Source organism: Xenopus laevis, chromosome 1S, assembly GCF_017654675.1.
Source record: "Xenopus laevis strain J_2021 chromosome 1S, Xenopus_laevis_v10.1, whole genome shotgun sequence".
Taxonomy (NCBI): domain Eukaryota; kingdom Metazoa; phylum Chordata; class Amphibia; order Anura; family Pipidae; genus Xenopus; species Xenopus laevis.
The window spans coordinates 25,648,854-25,674,066 of NC_054372.1; the positions used below are offsets into that span (position 1 = coordinate 25,648,854).

The 25,213-nt window shown below is 39.8% G+C and overlaps 1 protein-coding gene across 1 annotated transcript; it reads left to right on the forward strand.

Moving 5' to 3' along the window:
• The first annotated feature begins 214 nt into the window (after positions 1-214).
• Positions 215-24,490, forward strand: nsun7.S (NOP2/Sun RNA methyltransferase family member 7 S homeolog). Its single transcript, XM_018243103.2, has 12 exons — positions 215-474; positions 6,712-7,005; positions 9,962-10,020; positions 10,886-11,016; positions 11,833-11,985; positions 12,615-12,798; positions 17,347-17,557; positions 18,628-18,771; positions 19,889-19,990; positions 20,546-20,663; positions 21,730-21,850; positions 23,476-24,490. The coding sequence occupies exons 2-12, from the start codon at positions 6,759-6,761 to the stop codon at positions 24,091-24,093; spliced, it is 2,088 nt and encodes a 695-aa protein (XP_018098592.1). The 5' UTR covers positions 215-474; positions 6,712-6,758; the 3' UTR covers positions 24,094-24,490.
• The last annotated feature ends 723 nt before the right edge of the window (positions 24,491-25,213 follow it).

Sequence of the window (25,213 nt, forward strand, 5' to 3'; positions counted from 1 at the left end):
AAAATGTTGTTGTACAGCCTGTGATTTGTAACGGCAGCACAGGTTGTAAAGTAACAAGAGGTTCATAGTGAGAGAACACAGCAATATAAGGATAAACGTGAGGGCTTGCGCGCCGCTCTCACTTGCCTAAACATGTCACGTGACACTACTCACTATCGCCAAGCTCTCCAGCATTCGCTATAAATAAGGTTACACACGCGCGGCAGCTACAGTTACTGGGATCTGTCACTCAAAACTCACACCCGTGGGGCCTCCACGGCCACATACGCCCCACCCACCACCAGAAACACCGCCCATGCCGGCACGCGGCTCGTTGCCTTGGCGATTCCTGTTTTGTAGTTGCCGGAGCTCCGCCTCTGTTCCCGCCCAGTTGTCGGAGCTCTGCGCTTTAGCTGTGGAGACGGCTCCTCCCATGAGAGTATAAACCCCGCCGTGTTTGAAGCTTGTGCGGAGCGGCCGTGCGGGAGCTGCCAGGTAAGAGGCATAGGGTGGCGGCTATGGGGTGCGCTGCAGTGTCGTCAGTCAGTACGTGTGATCTAATGATGTGTTTGCGGTTACACACTGTATAGTGGCTGTCATTGGCTCTTTCACTCAGTGGGGCTCATTTATAAACAGCGGGCGAAGTTGCACCTGGACAGTAATCTGTGGCAACCAATCAGATGATTGCTTTGTGTTCAATCCACAGCTGGTCGAAATTAGATAATCAATGGTTGCTATGGGTTACTGCTCAGGTGCAAATGTGCCCAGTGTTTATAAATGAGCCCCAACTGACTGATATATCTGTGCCTACACTATTTTATTTATTCCCTCACTTTAGCCACATTGTGAGCTCTTTGGCCAAGGTTTTAACACAAAATGTAACTTGAACTCTTGATTTTTATTTCAACTGGTTTGTCCATAGATTGGGGGGGGGGGAGTAGTTACATACTCATGGCTGCTACATATTTCCACCCTACTGTATAAGGAACCCACTGCCTGTAACTTCAGTTCCACACGAATGGCACCTCTAAATGATTATTATTTTCTGTAAGCAAGTCATGACTCTCACTCACTCCTGGTGTAAGCTAGTCATGCAGAATTAATAGCAAATGGAGGGCACACCAAATCTTTCAAAAAGTAATATGAGGTGCAGAATCCCCTTGACAAAGGCCTTGGTGCCGAAACGTTGGGGCCATTCTCATTTTGCTGGTAGGTGTATCCGCTCCTTGTTGATGTCTTGCTTGCTATGTATAATTTATGGGTGGTAGACATTGTATATTGTTTTTGATGTTGTACAAATTATGCCATTTTGTTCTATGGTGTTGTTTATGTGAATTTTTTCTGCATAAAAGTAAAACAACTTTTTTTTAAACCCACTCGTGTTCTCTAAATTGTGTTTTTTGCGTGTGCAAACATATGGACAAATTGTAAGCTAGTCATGACCCACACACACACGTTCCTGGTGTTAAAGTGCCCATTCTGTGCCTCCCCATGGTTTTGGGGGAACACTGGATCCTTTTATAACTTTTTTTCATAGATAGAATTAGAATTCTACCTAAATCAGACATGAAACACATGCTACATACTGTACAATCCACTCATTTGGCTGATATGAACCAATTTGTTGGCCGCTGGCCTGTGCTCCAATTGCTGGATTTTAGTGGCCAATGCAGTCATCCTGATGTCCCAGTCCTGTGGGATATTCCAACCAGTCTGCTCAATATCTCCAACCAGAGATCACTTCGGAGTCCATGGTTTGGCTCATGAAGCTGCCAATTCTGTCAGATCTACTGTATGTACGGCCAATGATTAGAAGGGGTTTGTGACATGATATTCCTACAGAAATACTCCAGGCTGGTGCAGTTTTCAGGGAACAGGAGCACCGGCCCTGGGTCTCCGCTCATTATAACTTTCATTCTATTTTGTCTTTCTCATGCAGGTGGATCCTGCCCCCTATCATGCTCCGCACTTAAAACATTCATTCAGAGGGGGGCTACATCACTAATGCAATGAGCACAATAGCACAAATGTGGTTCATTGGTTATTACTAAAGACCAGTGGCTACTCTATAATGGTGCTGTGAATGTGGCCATACAGTGCATGTTTAATCTGGCAGTTTATCTGCCCATGACCTCCAATGGGAATATCAGGGCAAAAATCATCCAGATATCAGTTGGCCAGGTTTGATTTTCACGTTGGATAGGGGACTGCATTGGCTAGTTGATGTGGTCCTCATTCTGACAGCTCATATACCCACCATTGTAATTATTGTGAATTAAAGCCTGGTATCGTCCACATTAAGTAGGCATAACGGGGAAAGATCTGCTTGTTTGGTGGCCTCCCCAAATGAGTGGATCTTCTAGTGTATGGTCACCTGTGTGTGTTTATGCTGCTGCATGTACAAAGGTGAAGAGAAATATAATAGAACTGAAGTCAAATGGGCAAGAAAAGCAAATAAATAAAAGGCAATTTGCAACCTATTCTATAGAATTCACAGTTACAGTGACTTGTTAACTTTATTCCCCTAGTGATGGTTTGTCTTTTCCTCCCCTAGTATCGTCCTCTAACAGGGACTTGGCATTTTTGCTGTGTGTGAGCTGCAGTTCCAGTGGAACATTGAGATTACTGGCTTTCCTCTCTTTCGTTAGCATTAGTTATCAGGTAACATCACAGAGAGAGTTCAGAGTTGATTTAATCCCACTCATGGAATCCTTACAGCACATGTAATTAGACTGGCAGAAGACTGGCAAAATAAACCTTTTAAAATTTTAATGACGTCTTGAAATTGCACTGTTTGTTTGGAGATAGATAGCAGGCTTATTGTGAAGTTTGTATGTGAAGTCAGGTCTCCACACAAGCCTCTCCCCACAATTTCTCCACTAAAATCTCAAGTGAGAAAATGCCTTACAAGCGCCTGAACTAGAGTTTTCTGAAGTGCAACAGGCAGAACACCCCACTGCAACAACAGGAGCAAGCTACATCTGATACACACGCTACTCATGAGAATTACTATTAACCTCATGAGAAAGCAATGTAAAACAAACAACAAGAGCTGAGGAAATGGGTGAAACTGTAGACAGAAGGCAGATCTAACAGCAGCACAAGGGAAAGGAAGAGTTGCCAAACAGAAACCTACTATATACATAGTAACATAGGTTGAAACAAGACTATATCTATCAGGTGCAGCCTATGCTCAGCACTCTGTGTTGATATTGAGCAGTAATTTCAGCCTCTCTGTTCATGATTTTTGAGTCTCCCCCACCCTTGGGCCTATTGCACATGACTGTACAGCCTTTCATATAAATAATAATAAAAATAAATGGATGTTTGCGCCGAACACCCTAAAATGTGTCTTTACTGGTTTAATACAACTGTTACAGCAAGTGCTTGTTCGTTAGTGGCGTAACTACTGGGGGAGCAGGGGGTGCAATTGCTTTTGCTATTACTTTAAAGCAGTGATCCCCAACCAGTAGCTCGCGAGCAACAAGTTGCTCATCAACCCATTGGATGTTGCTCCCAGTGGCCTCAAAGCAGGTGCTTATTTTTGAATTCCTGACTTGGAGGCAAGTTTTAATTGCATAAAAAACAGATGTACTGGCAAGAAGAGTTTCCTGTAGGCTGTCTGTCCACATAGGAGCTTCCAAATGGCCAATCACAGTACTTATCTGGCACCAACAGGAACTTTTTTCATGCTTGTGTTGCTCCCCAACTCTTTTTTTAAATTTGAATGTGGCTCATGGGTAAAAAAGGTTAGGGACCCCTGCTTTAAAGTAACAGTGGTTTAATCTCTCTTCTGATGAAAGGATTTTATCCACCTGAAACATTCTCTGTGGCCATAATAAACGGGTATAAACCTTTTTATGCAATGTGTGTGTGTGGTTCCAATCTCTTTCTATTGCATACTCTACCTTTCACCCACTGATAAATACACCCATAGGAATGAATAGTAAGTAGATGAGGTATTGGGGGAGTATGATGTATATAGTGGGAGGTGTAGAAGAGGAATGTTGATGAAGTTATAAGTATGTGATGCTGCTACCCGTAACTCAGAATTATCAGTGTTTTCAAAATTCACATACAATCATACATCTAAAATGTATATAATGTTGGGCAGGGCAGGCAAGTGGCTTTATTAATTTTCAGATTTCAGTGACTCACAGAGTGATGGGGTCAGCTTTGGGCTGATAGCAACCTTACATTGAATTACTGTTATCTGGTTTTCCATCTCTCAAGTCTAGTAGAAAATCATGTAAACATTAAAGGGGACCTGTCACCCTAAGAAGTAATTCCAAATTATTTTTCATCATATTAGTTGAGCAAAATAAAACTTGCACTACATTTATTATTTAAATTGTGTTTCCTTCAGTCTTGAAATTTCACAATCACAGCATGCAGGCAGGAGCCATTTTGGGGACACTGTTATTAAGACAAGTTGTGTATTGTCCCAAAATCTTCTGTATGTGCCCGAATGGGGGACCTAATGCCCATGCACATTGCCCTACACAATTGTAGAGTGAGGAGGGATGGGGAATGTGGCGAGAGCAGTGACATCTAGGAATTACTGAATGGAAAGTGAAAATAGACTGCCCCACCTCTATGCCTCGGGCATGGAGACGGGGAAGGTAATATTTGATTGAGAGCTCAGATATTTAAACGCCTTTATGACAGGTATGGATGGTTTAGTGAAAAAAACAATATGGGTTTCATGTTTGATTTGCAAATGACTTTTGTTATAGAGCATTTTATGTGTAGGTGACAGGTCCGCTTTAAATAAACCCAATAAGCTGGTTTTGCTTAAAATACGGATTAATTATATTTTAGTTGGGATCAAGTACAAGGTACTACTTTATTATTACAGAGAAAAGGAAATCACTTATAAAAGTTTGGATAAAATGGAGTCTATAGGGCATAATTTTCTATTCACCTTACTTCAGCAAAGTTTGCCTCACTTCACCAGGTGTATTTTCACAACACATCTCCATATTTACTAAAAATCGTCGGTTCACATTTTCAAGAGAAATGTGGTGAACTTTCTCCTGGTGTAAATAAATTTGCCAGTATATTTCCCCATACAATAGAAGTGGGGAAAATTCTCAAGAGAATTTTCACATGGAGAAAATTAGAATGGAAAGGGCAATGTTGATTGCGATTTAAACGTGGCTGCTCTATCTTTATAATGTAAGTTCGGCAGCCTGAACCTGGCGAAAAGGGTAATTTTTTACACTTTGATAAATTACTGGATTTTTGCCAGCCTGGGAAAAAAATTGCCTGGTGAAATGGCACAAATTGCCTTTCTCGCCTTTTAATAAATGGGCGAATTCACTGCAAATTGTCATTTACTCTTTAGTAAACGTGCCCCTATGGGAAACAGCCTTTCCATAATTCTTTCTGGATAACGGTTTTCTGAATAATGGATCCCATGCCTGTATGAGGCAAGGCCACATGGTGGGGTGAAAACTGTTAACTGAAATCCTCTGGCTGATTTCTGTCCTACTGAAGGCAGTAGCCTCCTCTTTCTTCCGAATTAAATTTACTCGTTGCAAAGAGGCTCTAGCCTAATAAGGGATATAAATATGTGATAACAGTTACCTTTTAACCTTGCATCTACTGGGCACTATAGTAACCATACACTGAGCAGGGCAATGTGTTATATGACCCCTGTTAAATGTAATAAAGAAGATATCTGGCTACCCTGTTCTAGACTAGCGTGCTCTTGCAGCCACACACCCATGTTCTCCAAGCTGACTTACCATACATAAAAACGAAAAGTAATTATAACGTTTGCCATTCTATTTTCCAGCATGGGTCATCGGGGCACCCAGACCTATTTCTTTATGTGACAGGGATAGCAGCAAAAATGGCTGAGCTGGAAACCTATTGTAAACCGTAAATAAAGTTAAATCATCCATATCTTGCTTTGTCTCAGCTGAACAAACTACAATACCAAATATTTAGTGGGATATTTACTTAGTTACAGGAAAGTTGCAGCCCCCTGGCTGGGGTTCTGCTTCATTCCACACACAAGCACCTTGCTGTTCTGTCCACTCTAATAACATTTTATAAGTGGGAGTTGTGGGATAGAAACATAACGGTAATTAATGACATCTCACAGATCAGTGACTACAGTATGCTTCTAATTGTTCATTTTGTCCATGATTCAATGAATTTAATATATTGTTAGCGACCCCATGGGCTTTTATATGGCTTTTATGTTCTGCCAATGTTCTCCGAGCCTGAGGCACTAAAGGAAATATATATAATAATTGATGTTCATGTTAAAACATACATTATTTAAGGTTATTTACATTTTGGTAATTTAGATTTTCACACAGAATACTGTAAACGTGGTGGTTAAATTTTAATGGTACAAATAGGTTATTCCAGGCCAGTGTATCATGCTTTCCATTGACTTTTAGAGGAATTTAACAGTTTTTAGATGTTGTGTTCGAACTTGGATTCTTGGCAGCTTTGGGTATTTTAATCTTTTTTTATTTTATTTTTTTCTGTAAAAATTCAACTTAAAAAAAAAAAATCCAAGTTTTAATAAATAACCCCCATTATGTTTTTTTATGAAATTTAGTTGTTTTTAGCGGGCCACCAGGAAAATGTAAAAGCAGGGTTCTACTGTATATACATGTTTATATACTTACTGTGTATTTTATTTATAATTATAACTTTGTTATAAAATACAAAGTATTTATTTCCATTACTAATGTTTATTTATTTAATCAGGGAGTTCTTTAAGCGTCTTCGTTGGTGCTGATCTGTCCGCAAGAGAAATGAGCCACTGGCAGGAGAGTTTGGCTCCGTGCAATGCAAGGGATTTTCCGCACTGTTCTGAAAAGAGAAATGTTCCTGACCAGATATATGTTGAGTCAGCAAAAATCTTTCAAGATATTCATATCAAGAAACCTCCAGATAGGATTGTCGTAAAGTATGGTAATGACTCTGGTATGCCTTTATCCAGCTTTAAGGATGAAAAATCTCGGTGCTGGGCTTATGAGCTGGCTTTTAATACTCTAAAATGTAAGTTGAAATAATTATACATTAACAATTTTTTTTGGACTTGAGTGAAATATTTGGTGTGTGTCAGGGTGCATTATAGAGGGTTAAGCAGAAAAAGTAGGGTGTATTTGCAGTCGCAATCTCACATCTCATGTCTTACCTGTTTTCTACTTTTCTTTCCACCTTTATACTACCTGGTTGTCTTATAACATGATGCATGTGGCAAAGAAAAGGCTGGCCTGTGCCTACACCTCACTGAATTTCTTATCTTGTGTAGAGTGCAGCCAGGCACCGGACAGAAGTCCTCTTTAAATGAGCATTGTGGGGCAATTATCTTCATGCATTTTTGTGTAAGGTCCTGGTGGCAAAAATTAACATATTGCCCATACTACAACCATACTGCCCAACTCTTGGGTAACCAATGTCACGTCAGGATCAGTTTTGAGACAAGTCTGCAATTGATCTGTAAAAACTGAAAATTGTATTTATTAATGCACCTAGTTGGTTGGGGCATGGTGCCCTGGCTGATCCATAAATCTTTGCTTTCTGTCTGTTTTGGGAATCATATTGTTTCTGGTGCCAATGTATGGGCACCTTAAAGCAAATTAGCATTACTCTTTTTTTTTTTCATGTTGGTTTGGCCAATAGAGGGTACTGCTGAGTAATTAGTTATTTCCACTCTCATAAATAAACACAAATAGGCAGACAAATAATGATTACTCCATTCAGTATATATGTGTGTGTTACATGTGCCATGTGCATGGTTAAAATATGTTAGGCAAACCCCACTAAGTTGTTTTTTTTTTTTTTTTTTTTTTTTAGTGCTTGTTTTAGGAAAAATTGCTGTAGATGTAACCAAGGCGTATGTATTGTGGGTTATGTGCATGTTTTGAATGAATATTTTGAATAATAAAATGTTTTCCTTTCTCATGGAGTTGGATTTAATGGGACTTTCCCAGACATTTGTGTCACATGAAAAAAAGAGCAGGGCCAGATGGGTTTATGGAATGTATTGCTGCTTGTTACAATATGTTGCTAGGTGCCAGTGCTAGAATGTTTAATCAGGATTGGATTGCAGTGATAAGTGACGCAGCATCTTGCTTGTACCATTATATAACTTCTAAAGTCAATTTGCATAAGGATGAAACCCTTTGATATGTGTGAGAGTTTGTTTAGTTTATACTGACCAACATACAGTATTATCAGTCTCATTATTCTCACACACTTAATAATATAAACAGATATGGGACCTGTTATCCAGAATGCTCGCAACCTGGGGATTTCCACACGTTAAAGGAAAACTATACCCCCAAAATGAATACTTAAGCAACAGATAGTTTATATCAAATTGAATGACATATTAAAGAATCTTACCAAACTGGAATATATATTTACATAAATATTGCCCTTTTACATCTCTTGCCTTGATCCACCATTTCGTGACTCTATCTGTGCTGCCTCAGAGATCACCTGACCAGAAATACTACAACTCTAACTGTAACAGGAAGAAGTGAGGAAGCAAAAGGCAGAACTCTGTCTGTTAATTGGCTCATGTGACCTTATATGTGGTTTGTATGTGTGCACAGTGAATCGTACGATCTCAGGGGGCGGCCCTTATTTTTTAAAATGGCAATTTTCTATTTTTGATTACCCAATGGCACATACTACTAAAGTATATTATTATGATAATGGTTCATTTACATGAAGCAGGGTTTTACACATGAGCTGTTTTACTCAGTATCTTTTAATAGAGACCTACATTGTTTGGGGGGTATAGTTTTCCTTTAAGGGCAGAGACAAACTGGGAGAATTGCCTGGCGACTAATCGCCTCTTCTTTGGGCGACTAATCTCGCTGCAATCCGGGCCTGGCTGCAATGCCTTCCCGCCGGCTAGAATCTAAATCGCTGATGGGATGGCACTCTGAGCACTTTGTTTTCTGAAGTCGCCGGAGGTTTCCTCGTGTGGCCAGTGATTTTATGATTCTAGCTGGCAGGGAAGGCAGTTTGGGGAGATAAGTTGCCCGAAGAAGAGTCGATTTGTAGCCGGGCCACTAAATATCCCCGAAATCTACACGTGTCTCTGCCCTTAGACTGATAAAAATAATTTCAATTTTAAATAAACCCTGTGGAATTGTTTAATCTCTAATAAAGATTAATTATATCTTAGTTGGTATCATGTACAAGGTACTGTTTTATTATTACAGTGAAAAAGGAAAACATTTTTTTAAAAATGTGAATTATTTGTTTAAAATGCAGTACATAGCTTTCCTGTAATTAATGACTTGGATGGGTGTTAGAGCTCAGTACCAGAAATTAGCTCTGACAAAATGAAGCAGGTGAAGAACTGACACAGATCTGCTTTGATATTTTACAAACCCATTTCTGGCTATCAAGAAACTGCTGAGAGTCCTTCAGTATTCCTTAGTTTGACATTTTCCCCAACAGATATTCCATGTAAGCTTCCTTGGGGGGGCAGTTTAAACAGATTGTCCTATCGTATGGTCATTGCATGGCAGTTTGTCTGGAAATGAATTTTGCTTGGTGTATGGTAGATCTGCAAGAGAGTCCTTGCTTTTCGAACACCATACATTTTGAGCATATTCATCAAAATAATGGCGCCCAGATACACCACACATCACCAGGCATTTGTGGGTAAAACAATGGGTATATGAAGTTGTATATTTATTTTCAGCTACTTTGTTCCTCTTTGTAAAAATCCAGCATAAAAGTAATCTTCTGCTTGAAAATATGAGGAAAATACACTTTTCCAGAGCGACTTTCAGCAGAACTTGCTTCTTGAATTTTGCAAGTTTGTTGTTAAATAAAACACATGCCTTGATAAATTTGCCATTTATTTACACCGATTCTTAACACCATTTTTTTCAGTGTAAATCGATGTACACAGTATGATAAATAGACCCTTCAGAGTATTATAAATCCATACATCAGAATATGAAACTTTTTCTGTTCTTTGCAGATCAAGATCTACTTGAAACCATATTACTGGACAGCGGCTTCTACCATTCTCAGCCACTAGTAAGTAAAACCTTATTATATGTATATAATGCTGTGAGTATATTCAGTAAGTTGTAATGTAGTGGGAGAGGTTTTATGGAGGGCTGTAAGCACCCAGCCTTGCATTTCATGTAGCAATTGTTCCTTACATGCTGCAGATGAGTAGCTCAGTCAGGATCAAACTCTGAAAACACGGCATCATTTATCACTGGGATAGCAGTTAAACATTTTTACATTACTATGAATAGCTGTCGTTGGATTATACTTTTGTTTTAAACAAACCGATCAGATAAGTGTGCGTGTGCAAACATGTTCATATCCAGTAACAATATAGATTGAATTATACAGATAAGTATCTGTTATCTGAAATTCTTGGGACCTGGGCTATTCCTGATGAGGGTTTTTTTTTCCCCATGATGTAGATCACCATTCCTTACAGCTACTAAAATGAAATTTAAAACCACTGACCCACTGTTAATGTTCATCATTACAAATATACCATCATTCGTTATACATGTTTGCAGGAAAACTTACACACATGTTAGTCTTACATCAGACACCCCAAAACATACCAACATCCAGACAATTCATTCGCTGCCAACATTGATCATTAACGGGCAATAGAAACCTATGTGACTATTCACCTGCCCTCTATCACAGGTAATAACTCACAATGCTCCAATCAATGCATCTCTCACTCTCTCTCACTCTCTCTCTCCCCTTCGTGAGACAAGAGTTGGAAACTTTTTTTTTTTATACTATAATAACAGAGGGCCAGTGACTTCCATTTTTCCTTTGGGTCTTTTCTTGATTTCCCTGATCAATTTCTCTGTTTACTTTTTTTTGTTCTTCATCTCTCACCGTTTTCCTGCTGCAATGATTTTAGCCGGACGAGATGACCAGTCTTGTCATGGTGATGCTGTATGACTTCCAAGACCGAAAGTTTCAGCCGCGCTGTTTGTTCCGTACAGAGGAAACCATAGAGGAGGTGCAAGAAGTGGAAAAATTACTTTGCGGGTAAGTGCCAAAGCACCAAATGTAATATTTACAGGATACTAACTGTATGTTGGGTTTGGGTTTTCTTTGTGTGTGATGAAAAACATGGGTGGGTGGGAGGGGTAATTATATCTGTTATTAATAGTGCAATATGCGTCCAAGTCTACAATTCACTGATTGGCTTCTAAATCTTTAGGCTAATGCCAGACGTGGCTGATTCTTGGCCTGCGAATAAACACCGGCAGAGAATTTAGCCCCTCCACTGGCACCAGCCTTTCCCTATGTCTGTACCTAAATTCATTGCATCGGCCCAGATCAAGGCACATTGAGCATATTTCCATGCAGAAACGCACAAGTATGAATTCTGTTGCTGAAATCTGCTCCATGTGCCTGCACCTGGGCCCAAACAATGCTACCTACAACTAAACCCAACATCTCAGCTTCCCAGTGACAGCCTGGCTTCACCCACTTTTTCTAGGAGGGGGTGGGTCTAGAGGGGTAATCCTTAATCACCCCCTGTGTCTTTGAGTCATTAAATATACCCCAGTTATTGGGGAAATATCAGGTCTGCACTTAGTAGTATTTTGCTACGCACCCTCCGCTAAGTATCTCCTCATCCTCCCTGTGCTGCTATCACTTACCAACTCACATTGCACCCTAGGCTGCTGCATCCCCCCCAGTTCTGGCCTTACTCCCCTCTGGCAAGTAGAAGTTGGTCACTCGTAGAAGTGGGAAAGGATCCCAAATTGAGTTTAAGAGCTTTACAACTTCTCACTAGTGCCTATCATTTCTAAAATGCTTTTTATTATTCTAATATCCTATGTTATTTCATCTTAGGTCCAATACCAGACTGTCTGCTGCCCTTGCAAGAAGTCGGATTAAACATGCCATTCCATCCATTGAGTTTATATTGCCAGAAGGTGTTAGAAAGCAAGAGCAGCGATCATCTACAGTACCACTCTATGCCTGGGTTAATACCGCCAAAACCAGGTAATTCCTAATGCTGTTCTTCTCAATATGCATGCTAGCTATTGTACAGACAACTATATTGGGCTTTCCCCAATCGCAATGACTTTAGGACAAAGCCTATATCACACCACAATTCTGTGCCATTATTTTACCAAGAAAGACCACAAAATAAATGTATGTTTAATGCTTGGGTGCAAGTTACCCTTCTGTTTCTTTCTTTGAATTCAGATATTTATTATATTATGGATACATAAGAAATAGTTGTTAATATAGCAATATATATTTTCTCAAAAATCTGTATAATATTTAATTAATATTTTCCATGAAACAGAATGCTAGCAGTGCTTTTATGGATGTAGATTATAATGGGACAATATCACTAAAAGGATTTGTAAAGTATGGGTACTTCTGGCTTAAAGGATAATTAGCTGGTGTAATGCCCATGTAAAGCATGGAAAAAAGAGGATGCTTTGAACATCCTATCCCTTATATATAAAATAAAACCCTCGGGTAGTTGCTATGTACTTGGAAGCCTAAACAGCAGTTTTTATTATGTATTTTGCATATTATAAAAACTTGGTGTCTGGTCAGTAGATTTGCTGCAGATCTTTCTAAGCAACTCTAATGCATTAAATGGTTTTTGCAAACAGTGTGACCGAAGCCTGTGATGCGCTGAAGAGCGAAGGTTTTACTAAAGCTGACTCTCCAATGGATTTGGTTGGTTATAGATATTGTATGGACAAGCACTGCCTGGATGTACTGGTGTTTCCTCCTTATCTTAAAGATAAACTCTGCAACCTGGAACTATTCATGCATTACAAACTTGTACTACAGGTAAGCACATTGTGATTATTCCTCAAACAGAACATGTATTCACTAAACAGGGTTGTGTGCTAATCCAGATCTGAACAGAACTGCACTTCCAGCTACTGATCTATAAATTGGATCGGTGCCGTTTGGAGATATGTGTGTGGTTAGACTTCAGTAAACCTAGACGCTGGTCCTACATATTTGGTTATCCCAAAGGTGCAGCCATCATGAGTTCATCAGTGAAAGTGATTTTCTCATCCGCATACGGCTCTTTATGGGGGTAGCTTCTTTTGTGCTGAGAAAGTTTCTACTCTTGTGTGTTTGCATTACTTTATGGGGCAGATTCAATAACGGATTCAATAACGAATTTTTGTCAGCTTTGCACCCATCGCACCACTTCACCAGGCACAAATACGCTACGAATATGAATCAGGTCTGGACTGGGAGTCAAAATAAGCCCTGGCATTCCAAGTACAAAGAGGCCCAAACAGGTCCTAGCAGCCCACTAAATAGTGACTTTCTATGTCCCCTGATAACAGCCCCTCTGGCATTTGCCAGAACCCACAGATTGCCAGTCCGGGCCTGAATATGATAATTCACTAAAATGCGAAGTTTCGTCCCGGGCGTCGAATGCTGGCGTCTTTTCGCTAGCGTTACGAGAAAATTCCCTAGTGATCTTACGCTTAGGTCAATTTGCATAGGGCAGGAAATTTAAATTTGTATGGCGGTCTTTATTATAAATGTTGGAGCAAATGGTTTAAGTTACCGGTTTATATTAAACATGTCCAGGGAACCTTAATAAAGACGAGAGTTATTATAATGCCCTACACATGAGCCCACTGTAAAATTAACATTCCATATGTTATAAAATGTCTGGAGAAAACCGTTTACCGAAAAAAGTAACGTCTGTTTGCCAGATCGAAAAGTCGTCTGGCGATATAGTGCGAATGACCGCTAATGAATGTCCCCATTCGCTAGTGAATTTGCGCCTGTTAGTTAATTGGCGATGTCCCTAAGGGTGGTAACACTGGTGAAAAAGTCTCTAGCATTGGCCACTTCGCTCTTTAATAAATCTGCCCCAATGAGTGGAGATGTCATTGCTTGCCTTGGCTGAGAATGCTTTGTCCCTAAACATATGCCACACAATAAAAATGGTTTCTTGCTATATATAGATAGATCTTCTACCATAAGAGACAAAATAGTTTAGGGGGGTTATGTGTGCTGGTTTTCACTTCATTCTATTATCGTATTTGGTTTCCAAGTAGGATATTAATTTGGCTCCTCTTTTTCTGGTTTAGAAAATTAAAAGTAAAAGCTCCAGACATTCATAGGATGAGAGTGTATGATTTATTACTTTATTGTCTTGTCTCTCCAGGCTGGGAAGAGTTCCTCAATGCTAAAAAGCAAATCATTGCACCAGTGGAAGCGTTGCGTGGCAACACATTTATATAAGGCTATTTATCAGCGCAAGCACAATCTGCCCAGTTTGGGAGCTTGATCTTTTAATCCTTTAAAAACAGCCCGAACATAAAATATTTGTGGGCTTCTCTAAGCATAGACCGTTGCAGTGCTGCATGAGCCGAGATAGTGTAGGAGTAGAATGGATTTCCATGGTAACAGTCATAAAGACACCGATCAGCTGGGTCATGTATTCCATGTTTTGTCTTACACAGTGGGAACAATGTCTTCCTCCACCTTTTGTCTGCCTTTTATGTTTCAACTTTAATACAATTCTCTTGTTAAATGTTACATTTTGCATTTGAACTTCAGATTGGGGTTTCAGCTATTGTCAAGTAAAAACTGCTGACAAGGGCCATTCCTTTAACCATCCCTCTAAATCGTATCAGATTTACGGACAATAGTTACTTCCATATAATTCTGTATATCACGGCTGTCCAAGACTTCTGTGGTGATTTAAAGGAAAACTACACCGCCAGAATGAATACTTAAGCAACAGTTTATGTTATATAAGTGGTCTATTAAAGAATCTTGCCAAACTGGAATGTAGATTTATCTGTAAATATTGTCCTTTACCTTGACGATTTTATGATATTCTCTGTGCTGCCTCAGAGATCACCTGACCAGAAATACTGCAGCTGTAACCAGAAGAAGAAGACACAACTTTGCCCATTAATTGGCTCATGTGACCTAACCTGTATGTGTGCCCTTGTTTTGTTTGTGTGCACTGTGAATTGGTCCCAGGGGGCTGGCCATTTAGAATTATCAAATGGCACATACTACTAAAGTATGGAAAATGGTTTATTTGAATAAAGCAGGGTTGTGCCAGAGGTGCACGATTAATAATTTTGATATATATGCATATAAAGGATCAGTACTCTCCTTTTGTAGTGAAGTATATGTGCTTTTTTAAAGTAACATGATAGTTTAGTATCTTAATTGAGGTTGAGCATAACTGTTCTATATTCTACACAACAGCCATAAAGAACCTATAAATATACAGTTATTAATGGTTTATTTATATACAGCATTTACAAGCACAGCTTTGGTGTCTGCAAGAGTGAATGTTCCTTGGTGTTGATCATACCATGTATTGCCAGATTTAGAATTAGGAAGTGTGCCCCCCCCTTCTGCAACTGTTTCAGCAAGGAATATTATTTCTTACCCAGACTTCAAATCTCAAGAGGTGCTTTAACTCAAGAAATGTCCAGCTGTTGACATTGAATGAACTGTAGAAATAGGGATGCACCGAAACCACTATTTTGGATTCGGCTGAATCCTCGAATCCTTTGTGAAAGATTCGGCCGAACCGAATCCTAATTTGCATATTCAAATTATGGATGGGAAGAGGAAAACGTGTTTTACTTCCTTGTTTTGTGACAAAAAGTCACGCGATTTCCCTCCCCACCCCTAATTTGCATATGCAAATTCGGTTTGGCCAGACAGAAGCATTTGGCTGAATACGAATCTTCTGAAAAAGGCAGAATCCCGAACTGAATCCAGGTTTCGGTGCATCCCTATGTATAAATCCCCTTACTGCTGGATGAGGCTAGAGCGATGGCATGTTGCTTATTGAAGAAATTTATTGAGCCATAAAGAGTAATGGGACACCTGGTTAAATGCTGTCTTTTTTTTTTATATTATAATGTACCTTTAATGAATAGCGATAAGTAGATGTAAGGTAGCAATACTTTAAAGCGGTAATGTGGCCAATATACAGTATGAACAGGAATGAAAGGTACCCAATTTATAATTCTAGCAACAGGTTCATGCTAAGGTTCATGTAAGACATTGTTGCATGAGACAGTTAAAAGTGAAAGGCCGGCCTTGATCTTCTTCATGTAGTTGTTGCCAATAGGCTGCAGCATTTGCTAACTAGCCTCACGCCATTCTGTGACTTCCCTGCTCATATTTTTGCTGTTCTTAAGATTTGTGTAGCTTTCCTATATCATCTCCAAATGACACATGTACCCAAAGCATTGTGTGTATTTGTATGCATGCAGTGATGTGGCTAGCCTGGTTATTAGTCAACCATGCAGCAAGGGGATTTCATACCTCCCAACTGTCCCGTTTTGAGTGGGACAGTCCTGATTTTGACAGCTCAACCCGCAGTCCCGCATTTGCACTGAAATGTCCCAACTTTCTTTGATTTCCTGCACTGAACAGCCAGAAAAAGATACAAAGTTTCTAAATGAACTGGCTTTTGGCAGAGAGCCCAGAATAGATACTTTTGTAACAGTTTTAGACAAGATGGTCTCTTGGGGAAACTGATTTGCAGCTTAAGGGCAGAGACACGCTGCTATTTTGGGAGATTAGTTGCCCAGCAAAAAATGGTTCTTCTTCGGGCGACTAATCTCCCAGAACTTCCTTACTGCCAGCCAGAATGAAAATCGCCGGCGGGATGGCACTATTATCGATTTGGCTTTCCGAAGTCGCCTGAAGTTTCCTCGTGAATTGGTGACTACGGAAAACGAAGCATTTGGAGTGCCATCCCGCCGGCGATTTACATTCTAGCCAACGGGAAGACGGTTCGGGGAGATTAGTTGCCCGAAGAAGAAGTGATTTGTCGCTGGCTAATTTCCCAAAATAGCAGTGTGTGTCTCTGCTATAAAGGAAAATTCACTTTCATTAGCAAAACTGTTATAAGAAATAAAAACCACAAATGTGTTCAAACTTTCATAACTTGACAGATTGTGTTCAATGGATATGTTAATGGGGGGTGCCACAAAATGGGTTTTGTCAAAGTTTTTTGCCGTGCTTCACGCGCCAAATGTATTTGCCAAATGTATCGGTTTCCAAAATGTTTGGAGGTATGGGATTTTATAGGTTTGCTAGTTTTATGGTTTCCCCCTAATCCCCCCCCCCTAAAACTTGCTAAAAATGAATTAAGCAGCGTAGCACTAAACTAGGTGACATCAGGTGTTCTTTATAATTCTCTCATATTTAAAGTATATTGTAGAAGTAGAAGGGCCAAGGTGAGACGTTGGGGATTTCAGCACGGGACTTCACATGACATTATTTCCATCACAATCTCTGTTTTATGGCGAGTCATTTGTATACAATAGAGGAATTATTATATACAGTAACTGTTTCTTCATTCTTGTCTGTTTCCAGGACAAAGCCCATATTGTTTCTGTACATTCAGTGAGAGCTTTGATGAATGTGGAGGATGACATTATTGTGGCTGTGCCTTGTCCAGGGTACATTCTGGCCCACATGTCAGTGCTGACCAATCAATATGCCTCTAGAATCTTTGTATGTGGAATAAAGTCTGAAGCAAAGGAACAAGCTCTGCAGGAACTGCTTGTTGATATGGGATGTAAAAGTAGGTGACTTCCTCCAGACTGTAAATGTATTTAATTAGAGATCCTTCCCATTGGGGTAAATTGCTACAACACTATACTGAGAGCATAGCTAAAATGTCTGTCCATCTTCCATGGACCTACCACTGACACGTTATGTTCTAAGTGTGTCTCGCATCTACTATTTCATGTATAGCACAATAGTTTATTTTTCCCTTTGTAGCTACTACCACATCACCCTTGCCTGTCTATCCACCATACAAGAACTAATCATAATACAGGTATGGGACCTGTTATCCAGAATGCTTGGGACCTGGAGTTTTCCTGAAAACAGATATTTCTGTAATTTGGATCTTCATACCTTAAATGGGTGATTCACCTTTAAGTTGATTTTTAGTATGTTAAAGAATAGACCATTCTAAGCAACTTTTCAGTTGGTCTTCATTAATTGTTTTGTATAGTTTTTTTTGTTAATTATTTGCCTACTTTTGGCTCTTTCCAGCTTTCTGATAGGGGGTCACTGACCCCATCTAAAACAAATGCCTGGTAAGGCTACAAAAGTATTCTTATTGTGACTTTTTTTTTGTTACTCATATTACTATTCAGACCCTCCCCTAATTAGATTCCAGTCTGTTGCTCAAATCAGTGCATGGTTACTAGGGTACTTTGGACCCTAGCAACCAGATTGCTGAAACTGCAAACTGGAGAGCTCCTAAATAACTCAAAACCCACAAATAATAAATTAAAAACCTATTGTAAAGTGTCTCAGAATATCACTCTCTATATCATACTAAAAGTTAACTCAAAGATGAACAACCCTTTATGTCTGCTAGAAAATCATGAAATCATGCTTCTAATAATGATATTTTAGTTTGGATCAAGTACAAGGCACTGTTTTTTATTATTACAGAGAAATTTTTTTTTTAAAATTTTTCGTCTATAGGAGGCGGCCTTTCCATAATTCGGAGCTTTCTTGGTAATGGATCCTATACCTGTAGTTATCTGAATAGTTTAGCATATTGATCTCTATTGATTTCATTAGTAGGAACCATGATAAGATAACCTCATCCACAAACTGCAATTGTTTTTTCAGATGTTAAACTGCTGAAGGAAAGCTTCACTGATCTGGACCCAAGTGATCCGAGGTTACAGAAGGCTAAAATTATTCTCTTGCTGCCTCAATGCTCTGGATCTGGAGTCAGTGACCCAGTACAGTTTGTTTTGAATCAGCATGGAGGTACTGTGTATGTTTAGAAATTTGTTAGCTTTTGGGAAGGGAAAAGCATTTTGAATTATTCCTGTCCTCATGTAGCATCCATCAATTTATTTAGAGAAAGTACCGTAATGCCAATGAAGAGGGAATATTACACTTCATACCAGTAACGTTAAATTAATAAATGTATAAAAAGAAGATATTGGCACTAAAACCAGTGTAAATACCCTATTCAGCTCACAGGACACATCTATAAAAATTCCTTTACGTTGCCTTTAAATAATAACGGGCAGTGCTGCTAATGAAACAGGGGTCATTTACTATGTTCCTGGGGAGAAGGTCAAAAGTGTGCCCCTTACTGTGTGCAGTGTAGGCGGGCACAGACTAGCTCTATTTAAAGGGGAAATATTGCGAAAATGAAAATTATTAATATAAGCTTCAGCTTGCTGAAATAAGAAACTTTCTAAATACAATCAATTAAAAATTCTGTTGGATTTATTGGACCATTCATCTGACACCCAACTGCTGCATGAAGACAGAATGAAGAGAAACAGATGCAATAGTGAACATTATTTCAGAAACAATTCAGAATGTTTAATTGATTGTATTTAGAAAGTTTCTTACTTTGTATGAGGAAGCTTCTATTATCCCCTTTAATATTTGCTATAGGGTAGGCAGTACAAGACCCCCTTGCAGTCTGTTCCCACCACTGCCGTCTAATGCCACACAAGTTGGAGGACATGTAAGGGCTTGGGAGGCATGCAGACACCCCTTATGAATACATAAACGCCAAATGACTGGCAGCACTGTACTCATGGGTGCAGCCTCAGGTCTTTGTGCTCCATAATGAAGACTCACTGGGAGAGGACCACATAGATGTGCTAATACTGGCCTCACATGATTGTATAACCTGCCAGATATCAGTCAAGCAGGCTGTGAAGAGGGCACCATTTTTTTTTGATTTAGCAAAACTTTCCAAACTGTATTCAAATATGATGCGGTTTAGTGAGGGGCAGTGTAATGGGTGAAATATTTGTATGTAACTTTCCTTATCCACTAATGTGAATTTCTCCAAGTCCACACAGATGTTTTGGCTGCAAATAAGTGAAATACGATTTCAGTGTTGTTCTCTTTTGTGCAGACACGTCTTTGCTTCAGGATTTTTCCCAAGGATCTGTCAGAAGTGATAAGCTAAACGCCCTTTCCAAGCAGCAGGTCACAGAGCTAAGCCATGCAATGACATGTAAGTGAATGGGAAACTCACCCAGACAGCACTTGGGGAAATATACCCTCTTTTATTTGGATACATACATACATACATACATACATACATACATACATACATACATACATACATACACTCATGTATGGAGATCTCAATAAAACATCCTTAGAATTTCAGCACATTTGCTGTTGTGAGTGCCATTCTGTTGACCAATGCTCTTATTACCTCTTTTGCAGACTTGGCTTCCAGTATCCTGGGCCAAATAGAGGTCAATCCAGTCAATAATCTATCATACTGTGGTTAATATACACAAGCCAGGAGACTGCATCTACAAGTCAATGCAGTCCTCATTTAACATGATTTCCTAACTCACCCAACAGATATTTGGCCAATTTTCAGCCAGATGTCAGGCAGCCAGCAAGGCCCCACCCCATACACAGGCTAATCTGCCAATTTGGTCTGGAGGAGTCTACAGATTTTATTGTTTTGTTTTACTGCATTTGCCTTATGACTAGACATTTGTTCTAAACCAGTAAGATAGTCCTGACTCTGTTACTTCATTTTTGGCTTTAGTCAATAAAGTGCAAGCTCTTGTGTACTGTACCTGCTCAGTCTACCATGAAGAAAACGAGGAGGTAATAAATCAAACTTTGGGACAGAAACCAGAAAGCAACAAAGTTCACACATATAGGTAAGTTGTTCCTTTATAAATAGAAAAAGTGTAGCCTATTGCTGAAAACTGTGATGCACATTGCTCACTGGACTATTTTTTAGATTATTGGTAAAAAAAAAAAAACACTGGCACAGATGATTGAAATCTCCATAAGCTTACTTTCAGAAGTGGAAATTTTAATGGAATTACTGATTAATAGTATAGAACAGGGATCCCCAACTTTTTTTTATTTATTTATTTATTTTTTTACACCCATGAGCCACATTCAAATATAAAAAGAGTTGGGGAGCAACACAAGCATGAAAAAAGTTTCTGGGGATACCAAATAAGAGCTGTGATTGACTACTGGTAGCCCCTATGTGGACTGGCAGCCTACACGAGGCTCTGTTTGGCAGTACACATGGATTTTATACAACCAAAACTTGCCTCCAAGCCTGAAATTCAAAAAGTAACACCTGCTTTGAGGCCACTGGGAGCAACAGCCAAGGGGTTGGTGAGAAACGTGTTGCTCGTGAGCCACTGGTTGGAGATCAGGTCCGGACTGAGAATTTAAATAGGCCCTGGCATTTCAGGTACACAGAGGCCCAAATAAGCCCACACAGAGGCCCAAACAGCCCCCACTAGCCCTCTAAATACTAACTTTCTATGGCACATTATAGCAGCCCCTCTGGCATTTGCCAGAACCCACAGATTGCCAGTCCGGGCCTGTTGGAGATCACTGGTATAGAACAATGTCCTTTGCAGCCACATTCCACATGGGCTAACTGGATGATCCTACAGAGTTGATGATAGGAATGAGGCAAGATTTCATTTAACACTCTGAAAGGACCTTAGATTAGTCAAGTTATGAAATTTCTAATTGGCAGTCACATCCAGCCTGTAGTCCTCCTGTTGGGATAGCCCTGGTCTTGGGAGATCCTTCTGGTGTGTTTTTTTTTTTTTTCAAATATAAATATCATACTTTCTAGAAATGGTTCCATAATATGCTAACTAAATTAACATTACATGCAAATATTTTGAAGGCATTTTCATTCCTGGCTTTACCTCCCCTTTTATTCTAAAACTGTTGTGTTGCCTTCCACAGGATTGTCTCTCCAGTTATTCCGCTTACCTCATCAGAACTCACATCAGCATCTGATAAGTTTATTAAAGTCCATCCAGCTGAGACTACCAATGGATTCTTCCTGGCTGTCTTGACAAAGGAGGTAAGACACATAATTTACTAACAGAAGCGGCTGCGACACCCTCCTATTGGCACACCTTACCACTTTTTTCCAGCAGAATCATGTTTTTGCAGGGGAGGTGAGGGTTTGGGGTTAATGCTAATTTGCTGATGCTTTGTCTGAACATTCCATTATGAGTTTCTGCTGCCCATTCCCCAGTGTGACATCAGCTGTTCTAATATGTCCCCTCCTTATATAGTTACATATTCAGACATGAATAGTCGCAATGGATGCCTGAGAAAGCAGTCAAGATGGAGCACAGCCCTATAGTACAATTACTGCATACAAAAGAAAATGCAACAGCCCGGGGGCCTTCCCCCTCCCCCCTATTTTTATTCCTGGCTTTACCTCCCCTTTTATTTTAAAACTGTTGTTACTGTCCACAAGATTGGATCTCCAGTTATTCCACTTTCCTAATAGAATTCACATCAGCACTGCCATCTTGAATATTTTCCCAGGTATTTTTTTGGCAGTGCTGTTCAACTTCTGTGGTACAGAGGGCCTGAATTGTTCTGCCATATGTGATGGAGGACGAAATGGAAGCCAGTGTTGACCACTCTCCATTTTAAAACTACACCCACTATAGGCACGTGCCTAGGGCGCAAAGTTTGGGGGGCGCCAAGCATTTACCTTCCCTGACGCCTACCCCCTAGTCCAGCAAGTGTTCCCTCCGGCACAGACAAGCTCCACATTGGTGCGCACCAGTTTACACATGCATGTGATCGTCTGTGCGACTGTATGCGTGCTCATGCTTGTTTGCGCGCATGCGGGTAGGGGCGGCACGGCTGTCCTGGCCCAGCACTGGTTCTCACATAAACTTCTAAGATCCACATTTATATCTACATTAATTGTAGCATCACACCAAAAACCAAATGGTTGTTGCTCACTGCAGGGATATAACAGCAAACATGTAATGGTATATCTGCAGGAATAGCGACACTCACGGGACTCTTCTGAAGCTTAACAAATGTGATACTGTATTGAGTCTCCAATAAAGTATCACATTTGTTAAGCTTCTAGAGAGAGATCTCTACATATGCCGCCTCCTTCCCATAGCTAGCACAGCAAATCCCAGCACATAATAAAATACAATAGGGACCCCTAACAACTATTACCAAATGCTAACACCTCCCCCCCACTAGACTCTTACATTCAGCATAGGACAGACAGAGTATGGCAAACACAGGGAGTGTGGGGCACACTCACGGGCAGTGTATGGCACACACAAACACCTTCTGCACATGTTCCTGCAGGCAGTTCTTTGTCCATGTACAAACAGCACCGCCAAGACCATTATAACTTCATATAAAAAGCAAGCATTTAAACATTTCAACATTCTTGGCAGCACTTAGTAGGTCACATACTTGTAACCTCATTGTCCAACTTCCTCCTAAATCAAATGATAATGCCACTCATCGGCATAATCTTCAGTTTGATCTCTTAACAATCAAAATACATGGCAACATGAAGACTTCTTGTTCATAGGTTTCTAACTAAAGCTCTCTAGATACATCTTCTCAATCTGACTATCCCCCAAATATTTTAAGAATACTTCCAGTTCTAATTACTAAGAATATGATGGACTCATTCCTTCCTGTCTTTTGTAGCCAATTCCAACTGAAGCTGTGTCTGCAACTGACATTTTGGCTAGAGCTGCCTCAAAGGGCCTTCTTGATGGCATTGGGAAACAAAAATCCAAAAAAGAGGGGAAGAAAAAGAAAGGAAGGGCAGCTGTTCAAGGCACGACTTCTACTCCGGCAAAGATCAGCGATTTTCTAGACCTAGAAAACCGAGTTGCAGCAAAGTCATTGACCCCTGATGTTGCCAAGTCAAATGTACAGCCAGTTGGCATTGTGGGCAGGAAGCCCTCCAAGCAAGTCATTGTTACACCTCCTACAACTGCAAGAGACAGAAGTTCCAAAAGTCAAAAACCTGCTAAGCCTAAAGTTTTGGGTAATGATGGAATTTCTCCCAGGATAAAGGCACATGAAAACATGGTGGTGCTTCAGCCTGTGAAGATTATGTTGCCACCAGTAATGATGGCATTTTATAGTAACCCACTAGCAGCCAGAGTACGGAACCCCATTCCTCATTACCCTCCTCGCTGGAATTTTGGAATGGGGAGCAGGACATCTGATGCCTTCGTATCAAAACTATCAACGGCTGTCAAACCTCGGGATAAAGTGCCCTCCAGTGTCCTTCAGCATCCCAAACCTTGGCACTAATGGGTCAAATCTGGGTCTGATTTATTTTGTAAATTTGTCATTCTATTTAACATGAGTATTGGACTTTTGTGTGCACAAAGAACACAAATGGAAAAAGTTACATGTCATTCACCGTTTCTCTGGTATGTACAGGAAAAAAAAACTACTGTGGGGAAGACTTGGGTTTATCATAAGGAGTTCCGAAAATTATAATTATTCATACCCCAAGGCTCATGTTGCCACCGACACACATGGTGAATTGCAGAAATCCTTGCCTCTTCCCTACAGTTATTAAAGGATAAGTAAACCTTAAAAATAAGTGAATGTAACATTGATGAGGGTGGTATTCTGAGCACATTTGCAATGTACATTTATTATTTTTAAGTTCCAATATATTAAGTGATACATGTACTTTTAATATGAATAAATTTTGTTACAACAGCTCTGATGTTCTTCTGCTTAGGAAAAAAAATAGAAACCTTTCTCAAAACTTTCCTAAGCAGAAGAACATCAGCGCAGCCTCTTCTGTTCTCCTGACAACTTCCTTGACTAAATAGTGGTCAGACTGGTCGGAAAATGACTTGGAATTTAAAAAAAGAATAAATAATGAATGTAAATTGCAAAATTGCTTAGAATAGCACCCTCATCAATTTTACATTCACTTATTTTAAAGGTTTACTTATCCTTTAAGTCTGAGTCGTTACATCGGGTTAGGGATCCTGAGAACCAATCACAGAAGAGAGAAGGATATAAGATCTAACCTGAGTTAACATTCAGATAAATAGGAGAGGGTTTAAACAGAAAGATATAAATGTTGCTCAGTTCAGTGAGTACAAGTTGAATGTGATTTGGTACATTCCAGGAGGGGTAGAGGGTTTGAGGGTTTGCATGTGGGGCAGGACAGGAATGTGTGTTTGTACTGTGACCCACCATCACATGGAAGAGCAGAGATAAAAGCATAAAGGATATATTATATCATGTAGCAATCACTACATATACAGGTTTTGTATCTGTTATCCTGAAACTGCTTATCTAGAAAGCTCTGAAATGCTTCATTGCCATATACCGGACAATTTTTTATATTTTAGTGATTTCCTCTTTCTCTGTAATAATAAAACAGTAGCTTGTACCTAATGGCAAG

What these genes read in the sequence shown, in the direction of transcription:
- nsun7.S (XM_018243103.2), top strand. Translation starts at nt 6,759, where the DNA reads ATGAGCCACTGGCAGGAGAGTTTGGCTCCGTGCAATGCAAGGGATTTT. An exon ending in GGCTTTTAATACTCTAAAAT is followed by an intron (nt 7,006 to 9,961) that starts GTAAGTTGAAAT and finishes TGTTCTTTGCAG; the next exon opens with ATCAAGATCTACTTGAAACC. An exon ending in TGTTGATATGGGATGTAAAA is followed by an intron (nt 17,558 to 18,627) that starts GTAGGTGACTTC and finishes TTGTTTTTTCAG; the next exon opens with ATGTTAAACTGCTGAAGGAA.